This window comes from Rhinopithecus roxellana, chromosome 14 (genome assembly GCF_007565055.1).
Source record: "Rhinopithecus roxellana isolate Shanxi Qingling chromosome 14, ASM756505v1, whole genome shotgun sequence".
NCBI lineage: Eukaryota > Metazoa > Chordata > Mammalia > Primates > Cercopithecidae > Rhinopithecus > Rhinopithecus roxellana.
The window spans coordinates 124,088,844-124,107,615 of NC_044562.1; the positions used below are offsets into that span (position 1 = coordinate 124,088,844).

General features: G+C 35.8%; 1 protein-coding gene across 9 annotated transcripts in view; it reads right to left on the minus strand.

The window, feature by feature from the left end:
• The window catches only part of R3HDM1 (R3H domain containing 1), a 213,754-nt gene that overhangs the window by 78,610 nt on the left and 116,372 nt on the right, over nucleotides 1-18,772 (minus strand). For 5 of the 9 annotated variants that reach the window (XM_030916132.1, XM_030916129.1, XM_010367320.2 and 2 more), the window contains 9 exons: nucleotides 17,688-17,747; nucleotides 17,464-17,604; nucleotides 13,127-13,235; nucleotides 12,942-13,037; nucleotides 10,447-10,484; nucleotides 10,313-10,363; nucleotides 9,980-10,206; nucleotides 7,307-7,561; nucleotides 2,925-3,073 (listed from right to left, as the gene is read on the minus strand). In XM_030916132.1, coding sequence (XP_030771992.1) covers nucleotides 2,925-3,073; nucleotides 7,307-7,561; nucleotides 9,980-10,206; nucleotides 10,313-10,363; nucleotides 10,447-10,484; nucleotides 12,942-13,037; nucleotides 13,127-13,235; nucleotides 17,464-17,604; nucleotides 17,688-17,747 — 1,126 coding nt within the window. The remainder of the gene's footprint in view (nucleotides 1-2,924; nucleotides 3,074-7,306; nucleotides 7,562-9,979; nucleotides 10,207-10,312; nucleotides 10,364-10,446; nucleotides 10,485-12,941; nucleotides 13,038-13,126; nucleotides 13,236-17,463; nucleotides 17,605-17,687; nucleotides 17,748-18,772) is intronic. The other 4 variants (XM_030916134.1, XM_030916133.1, XM_010367325.2 and 1 more) reach the window with 1 other exon arrangement.

An 18,772-nucleotide genomic window follows, 5' to 3' on the forward strand; every position in this document is an offset into this window, starting at 1 on the left:
CTGGTCATCTACTAACTAAAATTGGCATCTGTTTAATTTTCTCATATTTATACTGTTTATTACAAAAAAGGTAATATACATATTGGGTAAAGACTACAGCAACTCACTTTACAGAAGGCAATCAGACTAAGGTAAATTAAGTGACTTGTAGACAGTCACATAAGCAAGTAGATGAGGAACCTAGGGAATCTTACTTGATGAAAACTCTTAGTTAAAATGTATATTCATGCATCTCTTTCTGAACAATATCTCTGAAGACAATACTTTAAAAATGTTAGATAAACTAATGGAACTAAGATTGTTCAGGCAATAATTTAAATAGAGAACTTCTACGTCAACTAAGATAGACATTGTTTGTCTATAACATGAGAGATAATAGATAATGATTTGAGTTGCACTTTTACCACAAAATCAACACAATGGTTTCTAAAAAACAAAGGCTTAGATAAACTTAAAGCAAAAAAACTATAATTAAAGCATTAAAAAACTCTTTCAGTAAAAGCTGAAAGATCCATAAAGTAGCATCTGGTTCCTCACAAAACTCATGGCTAGAAATAAGTAAGCTTCTTAACGGATGACAGTACATATTATACTACATGAGGTGCAATAGCTTTAGAACTTACTAGAACAGGCTACTTGATGTGTTATTAAGTCAGATAACCATTAAGACATAACTTTCAGATGACCTGACCTCCTATGTAATTGTCAGATGAAACAAAAGTTTTAGTCAGCTGCGGGATTAAGGAAAGTACTAAGAGCACCAAGGGTATGAATTCATGTCTTCCTGAGTTTCAGAGAGTAATGAAAAAAACTGTGAAAGTGAAATTCTGACACCATTTAGAGAAGAAAAAGTCTTAGCACATCCTTTTCCTACTTGAATTGCAATTGGCTGCAAAACAACAGGTTTTATGTTACGTCCAAGAAAAGTAGCTCTTCTGAAGGCTTTGGAAATCATAGCATTATTTTGTTTGGTTATTTGAAATCTCACTGATGAATTATTTCAGATTGTGCAAAAGATATTTATTTAGAATCACTTGTTCTTTGAGTCTCTGTTTCTGGAACTGATGATGCGTTACCTGAAACACTTGGAGCAATGCTAGAAAAATAAGTTATGAAATTTGGTGAATATCCCAAGAATTCAAAGTATAGCTTATTAAAGCATCTGTTTGTAAATTAGGTGGCCTACATCTTCATTTAGAACTGTCTCTTATAACTAAATCAGACAAAGTTCTAAGAGATAATAATCTGAAAAGATAAATCCCAGAGCTTTTTAAAGTTGCCAGATTAACATGATTTCCACTGAAATTTAAATAAAAATGAAACCAAATGAAAATTAGTGCTTTAAAGCTCCTGGTGAAATACATGGCACTGCAAAGCCAACTACATGACAGCATAATAAAGAGGAAACTCTTTGGGACCAAGCTGACTGAAGCCGAGACAGAGAAACCCAGGGAAGAAGTTTTATGCAAGCTCAGTGTATGTAACCAAACGGGATTGGGAAGGGAATATGGGAGTCTGTGGAAATAGTTTCAGGCAATCTCTTCTACATACATTAACTGATTTGTAAGGTCTTAGAAGTGTAGCCAAAGCCTGTAAGTTCTTCTTCTTTTAAAAAAGCTGCCTTGCCCAGTATTAAGAATCTTAATTGCCAGAAGCACAATTATTTTTTATGACTTTCACACCATGAAATAATATAATGAAACTTGTATGTTCTTCAACTCAGGAATACAAATGATATCATTTGTGAGCAAAATTAATGAAATTTCTCCAGTTCAAGTTTGTCATCATACTTCTTCTTCTTCTTTTTTTAAGGGATACTCACTTATTTATTTAATTATTTTTTTTAGACAGAGTCTCGCTCTGTTACCCAGGCTGGTGTGCAATGGCCTGATCTTGGCTTACTGCAACCTTCCAGGTTCAAGTGATTCTTCTGCCTCAGCCTCCCGAGTAGCTGGGACTATAGGGGCACACCACCACACCTGACTAATTTTTGTATTTTTAGGAGAGATGGGGGTTTCACCGTTTGGGCCAGGCTGGGCTCGAACTCCTGACCTCAGGTGATCCGCCTGCCTCGGCCTCCCAAAGTGCTGGCATTACAGGCATGAGCCACTGGGCCTGGCCCATCATACTTCTTTCATACAAAATCACTCTGCATGTTTTCATCAATGAAATATTTAGAGTCTTGCAGGGAAAAAGAGATATAACTACATAAACTTTGATACGTTAAACAACCTTTAAAAGTTAGAATAAACCGGGCGCAGTAGCTCACGCCTGTAATCCCACTACACTCCAGCCTGGGCCAAAAAAAAAAAAACAGTTAAAAATAAGAGTTCATACTGGTATAATCAAGTTACCCAAAGATGGATATTACATCTTTAGGGGAAAAAGACCAAATGTGAAATGAATGTGTAAATTCTAAACATTTTTACAAACTCAAAATATTATTGAGAGTACTTTTGGGAATTCTAACTCAGAATCGCTTTGTCTTTCATAGGGTAGGTAGAATGGATGAAGAGTATCTTGTAGAACCTGAGCAGCCTATCTCAGTTTCTTCTAACTGCTTAATCTGTAGAATCTTAAAACAACTCACTTTGTTCACTGGGCCAATGAACAATCTCAGTTTTGTTTTTATTCCTCCTGTTGTCCATTTCTTGCTGTTGTCAAATAGGGATAAAATACTCACCAGACAGGCTCGTAAGATTAAAACAATTCTCTTCTTTCCCACATATTTTCAGTATTTATCAGGGGAAAAGTCTTTGAAGTTCTCTCTTTTCCTATGAGTAGTGAGTGGAATATCACTGGTGGCAGAATATTAAACTTCTAAGAGATACTTACTTGGGCTATCTCAATTTTAATTAGCCAATTTAGTCCCAAATATGTAAAGGCTAGTCAACTTAGCATTATGTAATCGTGGATATGTGCACCTGTGAGAAAATCTGATTAGCTGCTGGTTGTTGAGGTGGGGCTGGCAGAGGTGGCTGTGGAGGTCCAGGCACTTGGGGTCTAACTGGTTGTTGAGTCATAGGAGGATTATACACAACTGGACTCCCATCTGGGTTTATGAAGGGCTGACCTGAAAAATTTAAAAAGAAGGAAAAAAAAACAACTTAGAATACAGATGGAAAATAGGTCCTTTTACTAACAATTTACAAAGCATATCCAAAATCCTTTAACCACAATTGAAAAAAAACCCTAATATTTTGAAAACAGAAGTTTCCTTAGCTTGGGAAATGCTTGAATTGATATGAGGCTATCAATAGTCTTTATTTCCCTCACTTAAATATTCAAATGTTTTACTGCATTTCTTATTATGGGGTACTGGCCCAGACCGCTAGTGAGCTTAATTAAATTAATTTATTATTATTTTCTTAGACGGAGTCTCCCTCTGTTGCCCAGACTGGAGTACAGTGGCACAATCTCACCTCAGGGCAACCTCTGCCTCTTGGGTTAAAATGATTCTCCTGCCTCAGCCTCCCGAGTAGCTGGGATTACAGGCATGTGACACCACACATGGCTAATTTTTGTATTTTTAGTAGAGATGGGGTTTCACCATGCTGGCCAGGCTGGTCTCAAACTCCTGATCTCAGGTGATCTGTCTGCCTTGGCCTCCCAAAGTAACCCCAGCCTTATTTCATAATATGTGGTATTTTCTGAAAAACTCTGAATTATGCAACACATTTAGCCTAAGAAATTCAGTCACAGGATTGGGGTCCTATAAGGCTATATTTCAGTTCAAAGAGAAAACACTTGACTTCAAGATATTGGAAAGTTATTCATTAGTTTTTATTAGGAGGTAGGAAATACCTAATTTTGAGGCCACATTACATATATTTCACAAATAAGATTAGAACTGGATGAAAAACTAAAATGATTAATAGCTTCATGCTTCAAATTGTAATCTTGATGGTACTGTCCTTATTTTACAACTTTTTTTTTTTTTTTTGAGACAGTCTCACTCTGTTGCCAAGCCCAGGCTGGAGTGTAGTGGCATGAGCTCAGTTCACTGCAACCTCAGCTTCCCCTGGGTTCAAGCAATTCTCCTGCCTCAGCCTCCAGACTGGCTGGGATTATAGGCACCTGCTACCACGTCGGGCTAATTTTTATATTTTTAGTAGAGATGGGGTTTCACCATGTTGGCCAAGCTGGTCTCGAACTGCTGACCTCACGTGATCCACCCTCCTTGGTCTCCTAAAATGCTGGGATTACAGGTGTGAGCCACTGCACCCAGCTTCTCTACACATATATTCTAAACAACTTTTCCTTATTACAAAAAGTAACATTTCTATTTTAAGAAAATAACAAGGAGACAAAAAAGAAAATAAATTCCCCATAATCTCTGTGTGTGTGTGTGTGTGTGTATGTGTGTGTGATTTCACTTTTAGGTTCAGGGGCATATGTGCAGGTGTTATACAGGTAAACTTGTGTTATGGTGGTTTATCATACGAATTATTTTGTCACCCTTTAGTTGTTTTTCCTGATCCTCTCCTTCCTCCCACCCTCCACCCTCTGATATGCCCCAGTGTGTACTGTTTCACTTATGTGTTCACATATTCTCAGCATTTAGCTCCCACTATTAAGTGAGAACGTGTGATATTTGGTTTTCTGTTCCTGCATTAGTTTGCTAAGGATAATGGCCTCCAGCTCCATCTGTGTTCCTGAGAAGGACATGATCTTGTTCTTTTTCATGGCTTCATAGTATTTAATAGAGTATATGCACCACATTTTCTTTATCCAGTCTATCCCTGATGGACATTTAGTTGATTCCGTGTCTTTGGTATTGTGGAATTCCCCATAATCATATTAACATATCAGATACTGTCTTCCAGACATTTTTTCAATAAATAGATTGAAAGATTAGTATTTTTCTTTACTAAAATTGGATTGTTAAAAAAGAAACAAGAAAGGAGTGCACAAAAATTAACGGTTCAATGACTATGAGTGAGAAAAATACAGAGAAACACAGAAAAATTGGACTGAAAAACAGTTTCTTAAATTGTCTTAACATCTATTCTTCCATAGGAAATCCCTCTCCATTTTTTTTTTTTTGAGGAAACTTATGATATAAAATAATAATATTTGGGAGAGAAGACTAGTCTACAGCTATCAAGCAGAGAAAGTCCTCCAAAGTAAAATTATTTTAATCAATTAGTATACTGATAATTTGTGTAATAGTTATAGGTAACTAAAAACAAGTTGTCCTGGGTATTTGTTAACTACTAAATAATTTGGGAGGCCAGGGGCAGTGGCTCATGCCTGTAATCTCAGCACTCTGGGAGGCCGAGGCAGGCAGATCACGAAGTCAGGAGATCAAGACCATCCTGGCTAATACGGTGAAACCCTGTCTCTACTAAAAAATACAAAAAATTAGCCAGGCGTGGTGGCGGGCGCCTGTAGTCCTAGCTACTCAGGAGGCTGAGGCAGGAGAATGGTGTGAACCCAGGAGGTGGAGCTTGCAGTGAGCCGTAATGACATCACTGCACTCCAGCCTGGGCGACAGAGCAAGACTCCTTCTCAAAAAAAAATAAAAAAAAATAAAAAAATAATAATAATTTGGTAATAAAAAATGGGTGGAGCAGATTTGGGTGAAGGCGGTCAAATCCAAATTAAGGGTCGCTTGAAAAAAGTTAATGTATTATAATACTGTTCTCAAAAACCAAAGAGATCACTTTTGGATTCATTTAAGTTAATAGTACAATTCAATTTCAGACCAATTAGTTTCTCACTCTATCCCTTCCTAAGCAAATGAATCTTTCATATTACCAAAACCATATTAATATGTTTTGAATGAAAAATAATAGGAAAAGGTAAAATATTAAATCTTCTTACACCTTGCTGGACAAAAACAGGAAGGTTAGTAACATAATAACCTGAAGAATAAGAAGGTAATTACTAAGCAAAAATTGAATTTCTGAAAAATCAGTTATTTATGCTAATTTAATTCTTACAAGAGAACAAATGTTTGCCTACTTTATCTTAAAAAGAGATGTGAATAAAACCTGAAAGTAATGAGTACCAAGCCATGATTTTTCCACTACAAACGAAAGGAAAGGTTCAGGAACACTTAGAGACCCTATACTCCCACTTGTATCTGCCTGTAAACTACCGCCATTATGATGACACCACATCAGCTAAATATATGAGATTTAAAGTTATCAAAAGATCAAGGAGAGTTTTCATTACCTTGCCAAATGACTGGGCTATGCCATCTTGAAGAGACCAAGATTTCCTGTGACCTTTTTAAAGATCATATTTTTTCTATACAAATCATTTTTACCTATTTACGTAGTGAACTGTACTATAACTGCAGTTTCTTCACCTCTCTGAGGTTCAGTTTCTTTATCTATAAATGATTCACTTACCTAACAAGGTTATAACATATTTAAAGCACCTAACAGAGCATACGGAAAAAGTAAATGCTAAAAAATGTAAATTACTATTAGCTAATTGCAAAGAATATGTACTGTCAATATTAATACATGAATCCCAATTTTCTTTTTTTTTAAATACCAATAAGATGTTTTTTAGCTTTTCCTCAGTAGGAAATCAACACATTCTGAAAGGTAATTATTTCTTCCCCCTCCATTATATAATGGAAAAAAAACCTGCTTATTCAGTCCTTCTTCATAAAATGCACTTGATTTTCCCAAGTATAAAATTGTTATATCATCCCAAAAAATCAATGTTGGTTAAAAAAAAAATTGTTATATCAAACAAAGCTCTTTTTTTTTTTTGAGGCGGAGTCTCGCTCTGTCGCCCGGACTGGAGTGCAGTGGCCAGATCTCAGCTCGCTGCAAGCTCCGCCTCCCGGGTTTACGCCATTCTCCTGCCTCAGCCTCCCGAGTAGCTGGGACTACAGGCGCCTGCCACCTCGCCCGGCTAGTTTTTTTTGTATTTTTAGTAGAGACGGGGTTTCACCGTGTTAGCCAGGATGGTCTCGATCTCCTGACCTCGTGATCCGCCCGTCTCGGCCTCCCAAAGTGCTGGGATTACAGGCTTGAGCCACCGTGCCCGGCCAAACAAAGCTCTTTCATAGGTAGTTGTCTTATTCCTAGGAAATAAATTTTTTAAAATTATAGTTGGGCTATTATTTGGCCTAGATGATGTCACAGATGTCAAAAGGGGAAAAAATGCATCCCGACATAAATGTCTTTTAAACTTTCCTAGCATAAGTGTTTTTGTTATAAAGTTCTTGGAAAACGCTAATCATGAATAATAAAAAACTGACTACACATACTCAGAAAATACATTTAATAAGTATCCTTAAATTTTCAGATAATTCCTGAAACACCTTTTTCTGGATACCAACCTGTTTGTGGGTTGATCAGAATACTGCCAGGTGGTATGCCTGCCGCTTCCAAGGGAAGCAAAAAGAAGCTAGTGCTAGGAGATGCGACTTGCCCATTTAGGCCACCATCAAAGGAAAGAGAACTATGAGTGCTGACAGTTGGATAGACGACAGGTGCGCCATGAGAAGACTGGCTGATAGCTGTACCTGGAAGAGGCTGCTGGATGTGAGAAAGAGAGCCTGTAGATGACCCTACACTACCAGAAGACTCAGAACCTAGAAGAGGAGTAATGAAAAATAGGGATTTTTTAAACCTCATATAAAAACACAGGTTTTCAGAACATAACAATAAAATTTACATTGCATAACATGCAGTTACTACATAAAAGCACTGGCTTTTTTAAATTTACTGTCCACATTTGCTTACCCTCCCCATAACGAACAAGCTTAATACAGCAAACTGATTACATAAGTTGTCAGAGAAATCACTGCCAAAGCATGCAACTTAAGCACATTTATAACAACACCAGCCACAGACGCCACAAAAAGCAAATTACCCACATCCCCAAAAGGACAAAGTTATGTACATTTTACCTTTTAGATTAACACCTAGGAATATATAGATAATTTTCCCCCAGGAAAAAGAATTTAGTACAGCAAAATGCCCAAAACTTTTAATACCAGAAACCCCTTATCTATAAGAACACAGAAAGATTTAGTGTAAGAAATAAAAGAAATGATAAATTCTGTATTAAGACAATTGTCAAGTTTAATTGCAGAATCTAATTTCTCGTTTTACTAGCATAGCATTTTTCCAAAATGTAAAATCAACTTTGAATATTTTATCTAATCAAGGGACAGAGATACCAGGAAAAATATTCAAAGTACTTATATGGGTGTTCACTTAAAATTTATTTCTTACTGAACTAATTTGATAACTGATTTTTAAATGCTTTCATCCCTGAATTTATTCCATTTTCTATTATACAGGAACTGAAAATGTCACTGATTTTTAGCATAATGGCTACAAAAGGTGGCCAACGAGACAAAGAAAGACAACGATTTGCATCTTATGTATACAGTTAATTAGGTTTTGAATAAGAGAATTGACTCTGGGATGGAAATAATCTTTAATGAATGAAACAACTATGATACACTATACAGACTGTCTTCTGAAGGACAGATGCTATTTTAAGTTGTGCCAAAATAATTCTTCATAAAAATTGTATCCATTTAACCTAAGAATTAAAAACAAAAAACTTTTTTTGCCTATTAAAAGGGCCAATTAATATTTCTTTTCATCTCTGAAGAGAATACAGAATACATATAGTACATATTCTTAAAATGTTTTAATTTGGCAGAGTGTCTACATAATTTTCTCATGATACATAAATAGCTTCTTTTGTTATGATGACCTAGTGGCCATTTTCCAAATAATGCGTATTTGGCACACAAGCAGATTTCTTATACTGATAAAATTTACCTATCTTTCGCAAAATCCTAACATAGATAATAAGATATTTTCAATACGACCACATTATACATTAAAAAGATGGCAACTGCAATTCATAAGCCTTAATAATTTAAAGCATTGATTACAGCCCTTCAGTTCAAATATGTCTTTCAATTCTTATGTGTACAATACCTTATGTTTAGGCTCACCCAAATAGATTAGGGAGAAATAGCCATTCCTCCTTTTACCTTTTTTTTTTTTTGAGATGGAGTCTCGCTCTGTTGCCCAGGCTGGAGTGCAGTGGTATGATCTCAGCTCACTGCAGCCTCTGCCTCCTGGGTTCAAGTGATTCTCCTGCCTCAGCCTCCCAAACAGCTGGGACTACAGGCATGCGCCACCACACTCAGCTGATTTTTTAATATTTTTAGTAGAGATGGGGTTTTGCCATGTTGGCCAGGGTGGTCTTGAACTCCTGACCTCAGGTGATCTGCCTGCCTTGGCATCCCACAGTGTTGGGATTACAGGCGTGAGCCACTGCGCCCGGCCAGGGAAACACTCATTTCTGACTTTCATGCTTATTTTGGGATAAAAATAAAGATCTTCAAGGATCCTAAAAACACATGAGCTTCTTTAGTATTGAAGCCAGTTAGTGGAAATGAAAAGTAGAAATGTTATGAGACAATGAACTCCAAGGAAGGAGGTAGTAGAATGAGGAGATTATTGAAATTTTCAGTCATTTTTAACAGTTATTTATTTTTGGTTTTTAAATTCCTCAAAATATCCTCAGCAATTTAATTTTTTTTAATGGAAAATGAAGGACTTTATCATAAAAAATGCAATAAATAATTGATAGTATTAGCTGAAAATGCAATCAGTGTTAAATAATCCTAGGTGAGAAACCATGCCTTCTACCAACTATGAATAAGCAATAAAGAATTTCCAATCACCTATGGGCATTCGAACAAGAGAGAACGTTTCAGTGAACTTACCTGATTAAGCTTATGTCACAATAGAGAAGAATTTTTATGGTAATTGATGGTTGTAAATCTGTCTCGAGGACAGAGAGTGAATCCTCATGTCAAGAAACATATTACCCCTTAAGTATTTTGGAGGTGGTCAAGGTACTGCTGATAGTGATTTTATATTTTAGGATAATTAGAAGCCATCTGATAAATAAGGACCTAAGATAACATTAGGAAAATTAATGACTTGACTGCACAGTTCTGTGTAGATATTTATACCTGTTTTTGAAAGCCTGCCTATGCTTTTGCTGCTTCCAGAACTATCACCTCTTGTCAGGACTGAGATTCCACTGAAGCTGCTCGCTTTGGTTACAGCAGGTTTCAGGTTTCGAAGAGAGCTGTCTGAATCTGTGCTGCTCCAGGGTCGTGGTTCCGAGTACTTCAATTCATTCTCAGTGCTGCTTTGATGGCTATTTGTAGATCTCCCTGAAGCATCTTTATTAACTCTGTAATTTAGAAATAAAACTTTGAAAAGCTAACGCGGGGGAACAAAAAGTAAAGAAAAAAATGCTTTACTTTTTTAATACTGTATTGAAAACATGCTTCCAATACCTAAATATCTGGCGCCTCTGCTGGGTACTATTGGCATCTTCGTCTTGGAGTCTGTTGGCATTTTAATAGGACATTTTAATTTTTATTAGCATCAGTCAGACAATTACCAAAACAGATGTTAAAAATTCCCTCACCTTTTGTCAATAATATAATTCTCTTGGGAACACAGGGACTAGAAAGAAAGAACAGATACAAAAAGTTGAGTTTTTGTCAAATATAATATAATGCCATCTGTAAACCAATGACTACAACAAAAATCATGTGTAATAATATAAGTTAAAAATGGTGATAAGGGTACACAAATAAATAATAATGGAATTTTTTTTCTGGTTTGGAGATTCTATGCTGACTTTTAACAAATATATATGTATCTTGAAGCCATTCATTTTGTGGCACAAATTAATTTGAAATTCAAATATTATCTTCCAAATAAGTGAACCCATTTTCATTATATATTTAAGGTATATATAGAATATATATTCCACTTCATTCACTTCATAAATATTTGATCACCTGTGCTTTATCTGTGGCTAGAGCAGTGAACAAGTAGCTATGCCTTAATGGTGCTTAAAGTCCTTCAGCACTGTTAACCTGGGTCAGGAATGACCATTTTTGTTTGTATGATTACAACAGTTTTCTAACTAGTTTTCCAGCTACCATTTTTTGCCCATTTTATGTAACAGAAGCAATCTCTCTAAAACGTCAATCTGATCATAATTCTTTCCACCTGAATAGCTCCCTGATGTTTTAGCACAAGTGTCAGCAAACTACAGCCAGATACCCGTTTCTGCAAATAAAGTTTTACTGGAACAGGACCACAGCCATGACCATTCATTTATGTATTGTCTGTGGCTGCTTTCACATTTGAGTAGAAAAAAAAAAGTCAGATTTGAGTAGCTGCAATGAAGACTATGTGGCTCAAAATCCCTAAAACAGCTATTATCTGACCTTTACAGAAAAAGTCTGCTGACCAAAAAAGAAAAAAGCCAAAAGTAAATAAATAATAAATAAATAAAACCCAAAACAAAAACCACCACCAAAACCCCCAAAAGTCCAAACATCTTAAACCTTCAGGGCCATGTCATCTCATTTCTGATTATTTTTCCAGTCTAAAGTTTCCTCACTTCTTGTATCACTCAGGCTAGAATCTGGCTACTCGGAATCTTTTTTTTGAGACAGGGTCACTCTGTCACTCAGGCTGGAGTGCAGTAGTGTCATCTTGGGTCACTGCAACCTCTACTTCCTGGGTTCAGGAGATCCTCCTGTCTCAGCCTCCTGAGTAGCTGGGACTACAGATGCGCACCACCATGCCTGGCTAATTTTTTGTAGAGATGGGGTTTTGCCATGTTGCTCAGGCTGTTCTTGAACTCCTGAGCTCAAGTGAGCCACCCACCTCAGCGCTCCCATAGTGGTGGGATTACAGGTGTGACCCACTGTGCATGGCCTACTCTTAAATCTTTTAATTCCCAATGTGTGTCAAGTTCTCCCTTACCTCTGGGCCTCTGTACATACTGACCCTCTACTTGGAACTCTTCACTCCTGTAAGTTTACTTCTTGGAAGCGAACTGTCCCATCCCTTCCCCAGTTCTGGTTTGTGGTGCTCATCTGCTGTGTCACCTGTTATATCTTCATGTTTCTACATAAACCACACACCCTGTTGTCATTACTTGGCTATTCATCATGAGATTATTGTGAGGACTAAATACCTCATCTATCTTAAAAACTAGAGAGAAGGACATTTAGTATAGGCTTGGAATTCAGCAGACTTGGGTTGAAATCCCAACTCTGCCATTTTCTAGCTGTGTGATCTCTAATTTAGCCTCCTGGAATCTCAGGTTCCTTACCTGTAAAATAAAAACAAAGACAGTATCTACCATATAGGGTTGTTTTGGGGATAAATTATTATAACTGTCCAGTGCCTAGGATTGCACTTACTACAGGTGCTCAATAAAATTTGTTGAATGAGTAAGTTCTTCACTTACAATCCGGATTTTAATATTATTTAATCTTTTTTTTTTTTTAAACAGAGGAAATTTCTATCTTTAGCAGATTAACACATATTACGGGACAGATGCTTAATAGATGTTGACAAAAAACAAATTGATTCTCTTCTGGCATAAATGCATAAAATAGCCATTTAGAAAGCCTATATTACATAATCACTTATAAAGCAGAAAACAAATATTAACCTACAACATCAATTAGCTTTATTTCAGAAGAAGAAATAAATTATTTGTCAAAGAAAGTCAACTAACAAGTAGCATCTACAGTATATGATTTTGTAGACAGTGGACAATGTTCTATTAATAAAAATCTCAAGTCTGTCATAAGTCTGGGGAAAAAAAAAATCACACAAACTATATACACTGGCCAATATTCTTTTAATGACTCCTGTAGTCCACCTGCTTCCAACTTCGTAAAATTTTACATAACTACTGCAATGTAGTATTTTATAAACTATTAAATTAACAACACAAGCAAAAGTGATTTCAATATTTCTAAAAGATGATCTTATATGCAACAAATGTGATTACAAATAAATGTGATCAATAGATAAAAGGGAGACTGAGATCCTACAATGCAATTAGAATATATTCTAACATGAATACCTAAATATGTTAATACATACATCTTGGGAAAATATTCGGTCTCTAGCTCTCTGGTACTCTTCTTCTCTTTCTTCTATAGATTTGCTTCTTCTGTCATCTTTCAAACGTATTCTCATCTACAGAAAAGAGGGTAATTTTTTGGTAAATGAACTACTGGTATAATATGTCTTGCACCTATAAAAATGCTACAATTATTCTAGATTACCTGGTTATCATCTTTGTCAAAGCTAGAGTTATCTCTCTTGAGGATATAACGTTTCTGAAAGTCTTCACCTTTATCATCCTTAATGTGTTCATTAAATTTCTGATCAGGTCTTAAAAAACAAAAACAAAAACAAAGGAACAGGAAAAGATAATGCACAATATTAGCAAAGAAGTTAAACATAACATTTTATGAAAAGCAATAAAATAAAAGTTACCACTTTTTAGTGCCATACTGGAGAACATATTCATGGGCAGTTATAATAATTTATCCCCAAAACAACCCTATATGGTAGATACTATCTTTGTTTTTATTTTACAGATAAGGAACCTGAGATTCCAGGAGGCTAAAATAGAGATCACATAGCTAGAAAATGGCAGAGTTGGGATTTCAACCCAGGTCTGCTGAATTCCAAGCCTATACTAAATGTCCTTCTCTCTAGTTTTTAAGATAGATGAGGTATTTAGTCCTCACAATAATCTCATGAGAAAATAGTAACTATTCCATGTTATGGTTGAGTGGCCATATCAAATACAATGTGGGCTCTGGAGTCAGACTGCTTGGATTCAAAGGCTGCGCTTTAGCACTTTAGCTGCTTGATGACTTGCAAAAGTTACTTTTCTCTTTCCCAGTTTATTTGTAAAACTGGAATTATATAGTGTACCTACTTCTTAGGGTTGTTCTGAAGATGAAATGAATACGTCAATAACACACAAAAAAGTAAACACTCAGAAGTTAGTTTTATTGAGCAAATCGAGGTTCAAATGGCTTAAGCAAATGTGCAAGGTCAAACGCAGGCATATGATTAAGCCATAGTTGGAGCCTAGGTCAGTTAGACCCAAAGCCTGTACTGCCTCATCTAAACCTATGAAAAAATGCTGGGACAAGGAAAGTACAGTACTGTATCTTATGCTACTCCTGTGGTACCTAGTTTGGTGCTATACAACTGAAAGTAATAAAATATTTTGTCATTCAATTAGCTAAACACTTACAGACGACTTCAAACTGCATCCATGAATTTTAAATTACAGTAGGGCACAGGTTTGTTTAACATTAACTGAACAGATTAGAAAACAGAAGTTCTTTTATAGAGGTTAAAGTTGTGACCTAAAGTAATGCTTATGAAATCTTAGCAATATATTTTATAGTGAACTCGTCTTTCTTCTACAGAAATGTTGCAAGTTCCACTGGGTTCTAGAGGACAAACACAAGGTTGTGGCCCTTGGAAAATCAGTTATATAAATTTCACCTCCCAAAATACATTCTCAGCTTCAACAAATTAATTCAATCAATACTCTTGTGACTAAGCATCATTCTAGTATAAAACTGGAATTATTCTTTTGAAATATGAAATATAACAATACATTAAATGGTTTTAGAGAAAATCTCATTGAACTCCTAGGTAGTTTTTATAGTTCAAATATCTATTATACAGTCAAATGATATATGTGAATAACCTAAGTAAATTTCTAATCCAAATAAACCTGAGTAATGACATTTTCAGCAAACTTCCTTATATCTAGAACCTAAGTAACACTTCTTCTTTTTTTTTTTTTTTTTTTTTTTTGTTGAGACAGAGTCTCGCTCTGTCGCCCAGGCTAGAGTGCAGTGGCCGGATCTCAGCTCACTGCAAGCTTCGCCTCCTGGGTTGATGCCATTCTCCTGCCTCAGCCTCCCTAGTAGCTGGGACTACAGGCGCCTGCCACCTCGCCCGGCTAAACACTTCTTTTTAAAAAAATTTTTTAGAGACAGAGTCTCACTCTGTCATCCAGGCTGGAGTGCCATGGCGCGATCTCAGCTCACTGCAACCTCTGCCACCTGGGTTCAAGCGATTCTCCTGTCTCAGCCTTCTGAGTAGGTGGGATTACAGGCGGGTGCCACCATGCCCAGCTAATTTTTTTTTGGATTTTTAGTAGAGATGGGGTTTCACTGTGTTGGCCAGGCTGGTTGTGCACTCCTACTTCAAGCGATCTACCTGCCTCAGTCTCCCAAAGTGCTGGGATTACAGGTGCCCGGCCTTAGAACCAAAGTAATACTCCTGAACATTTATTTTAACCTATGAATTTCTAATAAAGCACATAAAAGCCCCTGTCAAATTATGCAAAAGAATTATCTAAGCAAGTTAATGAAATCTCTATTGTAAAATACTTAGATGGGTGAAATAGAGAACAGATTTGTACATAAATATATATAAGAAATAAAGAAAAATAAGAAGACTAAAAACAGCTTTGTGACCAAAATAATAAGAAGACTATTTTCTTCAAGGATCTGAAATATTTTTATTTAGTTCTGACAATGGCAGTATGTTATTTTTGTCATGACTGCCCCATTTACTTATGTAATCTATTTTTGTAACTGTTCAAAGTCACATTTTCTTATTTATGGAGTTTATAATTGAATGAGAGACTGCTATTCCAAAGTGAACTATAAGGTTTAACCAAGGGCCTGGCAACTTTTCTAAGAGCAGCTGGATTCCCATACCAATAGCACTGGCAGGCATTTCAGCTAACCTTAAGACTGTCTTACCTCATTCTTTTATAGATGCCTGAATTTACTGCCCTGTAATCGCCAACTTCCCGCTCCATTGAGACACCCCAGTGGACACTGGGTTGTTGACATCCACAACACCACTGATTCAAGGCTGGAGCGGGTAATCTCCCTATGAGGAAAAGGTAAGTTTGTTTTTATTCAGTGTGGAGCAGATCTCTAAGGTTTTCTGATTTACTACCTTCTTCATATCCCAGAAGATATTAAAAAAAAAAAAAAAATACAGTGTAACTTCAATGATCTGAAATGTCAGGTTATAATTATATTCTTGACCCATACTTCTATAAGTGTATTATAAGCATCTCTGCTGAGCCTAGCTTTTGATTATCTTGATAAAGAGAACTCTAAAGCTTTTTGACATCATTCATAGAATTCAAATAACTGAGGTTACACTGTATTGAAAACCTTAGAGAGTCACCAGTCAAAATGCCTGCTAATGTATATGTGCTTGGGTATCCAGCAGCTCTGAGTAATGTTGAGAGGTACTGGTTAAATGAATTAACAGTTCTATTCACTTCTAGCTCAGCTCATAGCGTAATGGTTACTAGCCTACTTTAGTCATGATATAACTGACTAGAAAAAGACTAATTGAAAAGAATATTAAAGATTAAGGGATATGAAAATTTTAATGAAAATTAAATCAGACTCACATTTTGGTAACATTTAATCCCTATAGAAAGAAAAGATCCCTTTCTAAACACACCTATTTTCACTACTTTACTTTTAATTAAAGGAACAATCATTTAAAAATACTAAAGTATCTACTTAGTTGACAAAAAGACTATTTAACATGGGAGAAAACCAATAGCTCCAGCAAGTGATATGGCAGCTATAAGGACAAAAGACCATAAATCAGAAAAGGTATAGATGAATTAAATATAACCATGCAAATTAAATCATTCACAGCTAAGAACCTGGGAGAAATTTGGTTTCAGGAAAGAAAAATAATCGACCAAAAAGGATTATTTATGCCATCTGAAGTCGACTGCTATCCATTACCACAGACTTGTTGCTGCCTCATACCAAACTGAAATTCCTTTTGATAGACCAATCACCACCAAAATAGAAATTTTAGCTGAACTCAGCTAGTTGTTTAGGATTAGCCTTATAAATAGGCAGAAGATGTAACGGATGTGCTGTGTATGTTTTATAACTTGGGTGCCTCTGCATTGGGTCTTTTGTTCCCAAGTAACAGCAATGATGATCTACTTCTTTAACACTATAAAGCAATCAATTCTTAAAACAAAAACTCCTCCTGTTTAAAAATTTTCCTTGGTGAGTCGTACACAGCCTAGGAAGAAGACAGCACTATGGATGATATTCCATTAACCAATAGTCCCACTTTCTTAAGAATTGTGAGAGAAAAAGAGTAAATCTGGAGGCTTTTTGCAAAGAATGGTAAACTGACAGAAGATTAACTAAATATGAGGGTGTCACGGACAAAGTCTATTCTCTCTCTTTTTTTTAAATTAATTTGACTAAGGCTGGCTATAGCTATCTAAATTAATTTCAAAAATCCCTAAGAGTGGTTGTCAAACATCACTGATATTATGTCCTCTGGGTTTTTATTTTTTTAACATATGCCCCAGTCCTCATTCATATGCTATATTCGAGTTCAGGTTGTTGAGTTTTGTTCCCAGTAAACTAAATGTGTTTTCAGTCCTATCACATAAGGTTATCATCAAACTTAATTAGACTGCTCAAACATGTGGAAAACCTCAGATGAAAGGTACTATAGAAAGATAAAGTATTATTTAGATATATAATATGCAGTTACATCTCTTGACACTTACATTCTTGTATTGCTAGTTTTGTTTACTATGACAGACTTCCCACTCTGATCAACATTGTGGTCTAATCCAAAGTAAGCAGCTACTCTGTGTAATAGCATCCTATGGTAAGATGTCATTGGGGGGAATTTTTTACGTGGAGACCTAGAAGCACAAGAAAAACCAATTTAGTAAGTCACGGAGAATGGTGACGACAATTTCTTTTCTTGTTAAATGTCAGGACTTACTCATTATTACCAATGAAATCTAAAATTTCTTGTTCCAATTTCAGCAGCATCATTCTGTCCCTGAAACAAAATATGAAGACTCTTATACGTAAAACTTAGTAATGAAGTAATCACAAATGTCAACAGACTATGATTTATACAGTTAAATTTCACCCCCTAAAAACTATACATTCAGGACTACCCCAATCTTGATGCTAGAATATTTATTCATGTTTTAAAACAATAAAAGATGATTTTTTTAGTTTAACTTTTTATTATGGAAGTTTTCCCACATATGCTAATGTAGAGAATAGTGTAATGAATTTTGATGTACCCATCACCCAACTTTAACAATAATCAACATGTGGCTATTCTTAAATGCATTTTTTTTTTTTTTTTTTTGCTTACACATAACGAAGGAACTTAAATGTATTTTGATCTGCTAAGTATTACTATATTAGAGTTTGCTCTGTGAATGTGTGGATAGAAAAAGCACTTTAGTTTTTATTTCTCATTCAATGAAGTGGAGAGGAAGCAGAAAAACAGATATCTTTAGTTAGGCTCATGACTTTGTTATCATGCTGACCTCCATAGAAACAGTATTCTAAATAACATGCAATGACAGTAACAACAGGAATACTCCTATGGGACTCTAATACTAGTATGTAGATGGGACTATGGCAGAGAAGCATTAATTATATCGCTAACTTAGAAGAAGAGGATATTTCAACCCATTCTATAAACTGCCATTATATATTTTTAAATTTTCCCAAAAAAACTAAGTGAATCAAAAACCTCCAACACATAAAATAAATAAGGACTCTAGGGAGTACCTGTATATGCTCCTTTAGATCACTAAGGTCTTACTTAGTTCACTTAGCCGCAACAAATTAATGGTATCGCTCCCCAAAGGACCTCCCTGCTCACACACCCATAACATGGCTCCAGAATTTTCCTGTGCTAATTGGAAATTTCATGCACGCATGAAAAAAAACATGTAAGTTACAGAACCCTAAAGCTAAAAGCAGCTTTACAAATCATTCAGTTTTATCTTTCAAAGTTTATAGATCAAGAAAATGAGGCCAAGAAGTTAATGATTCCCTAAA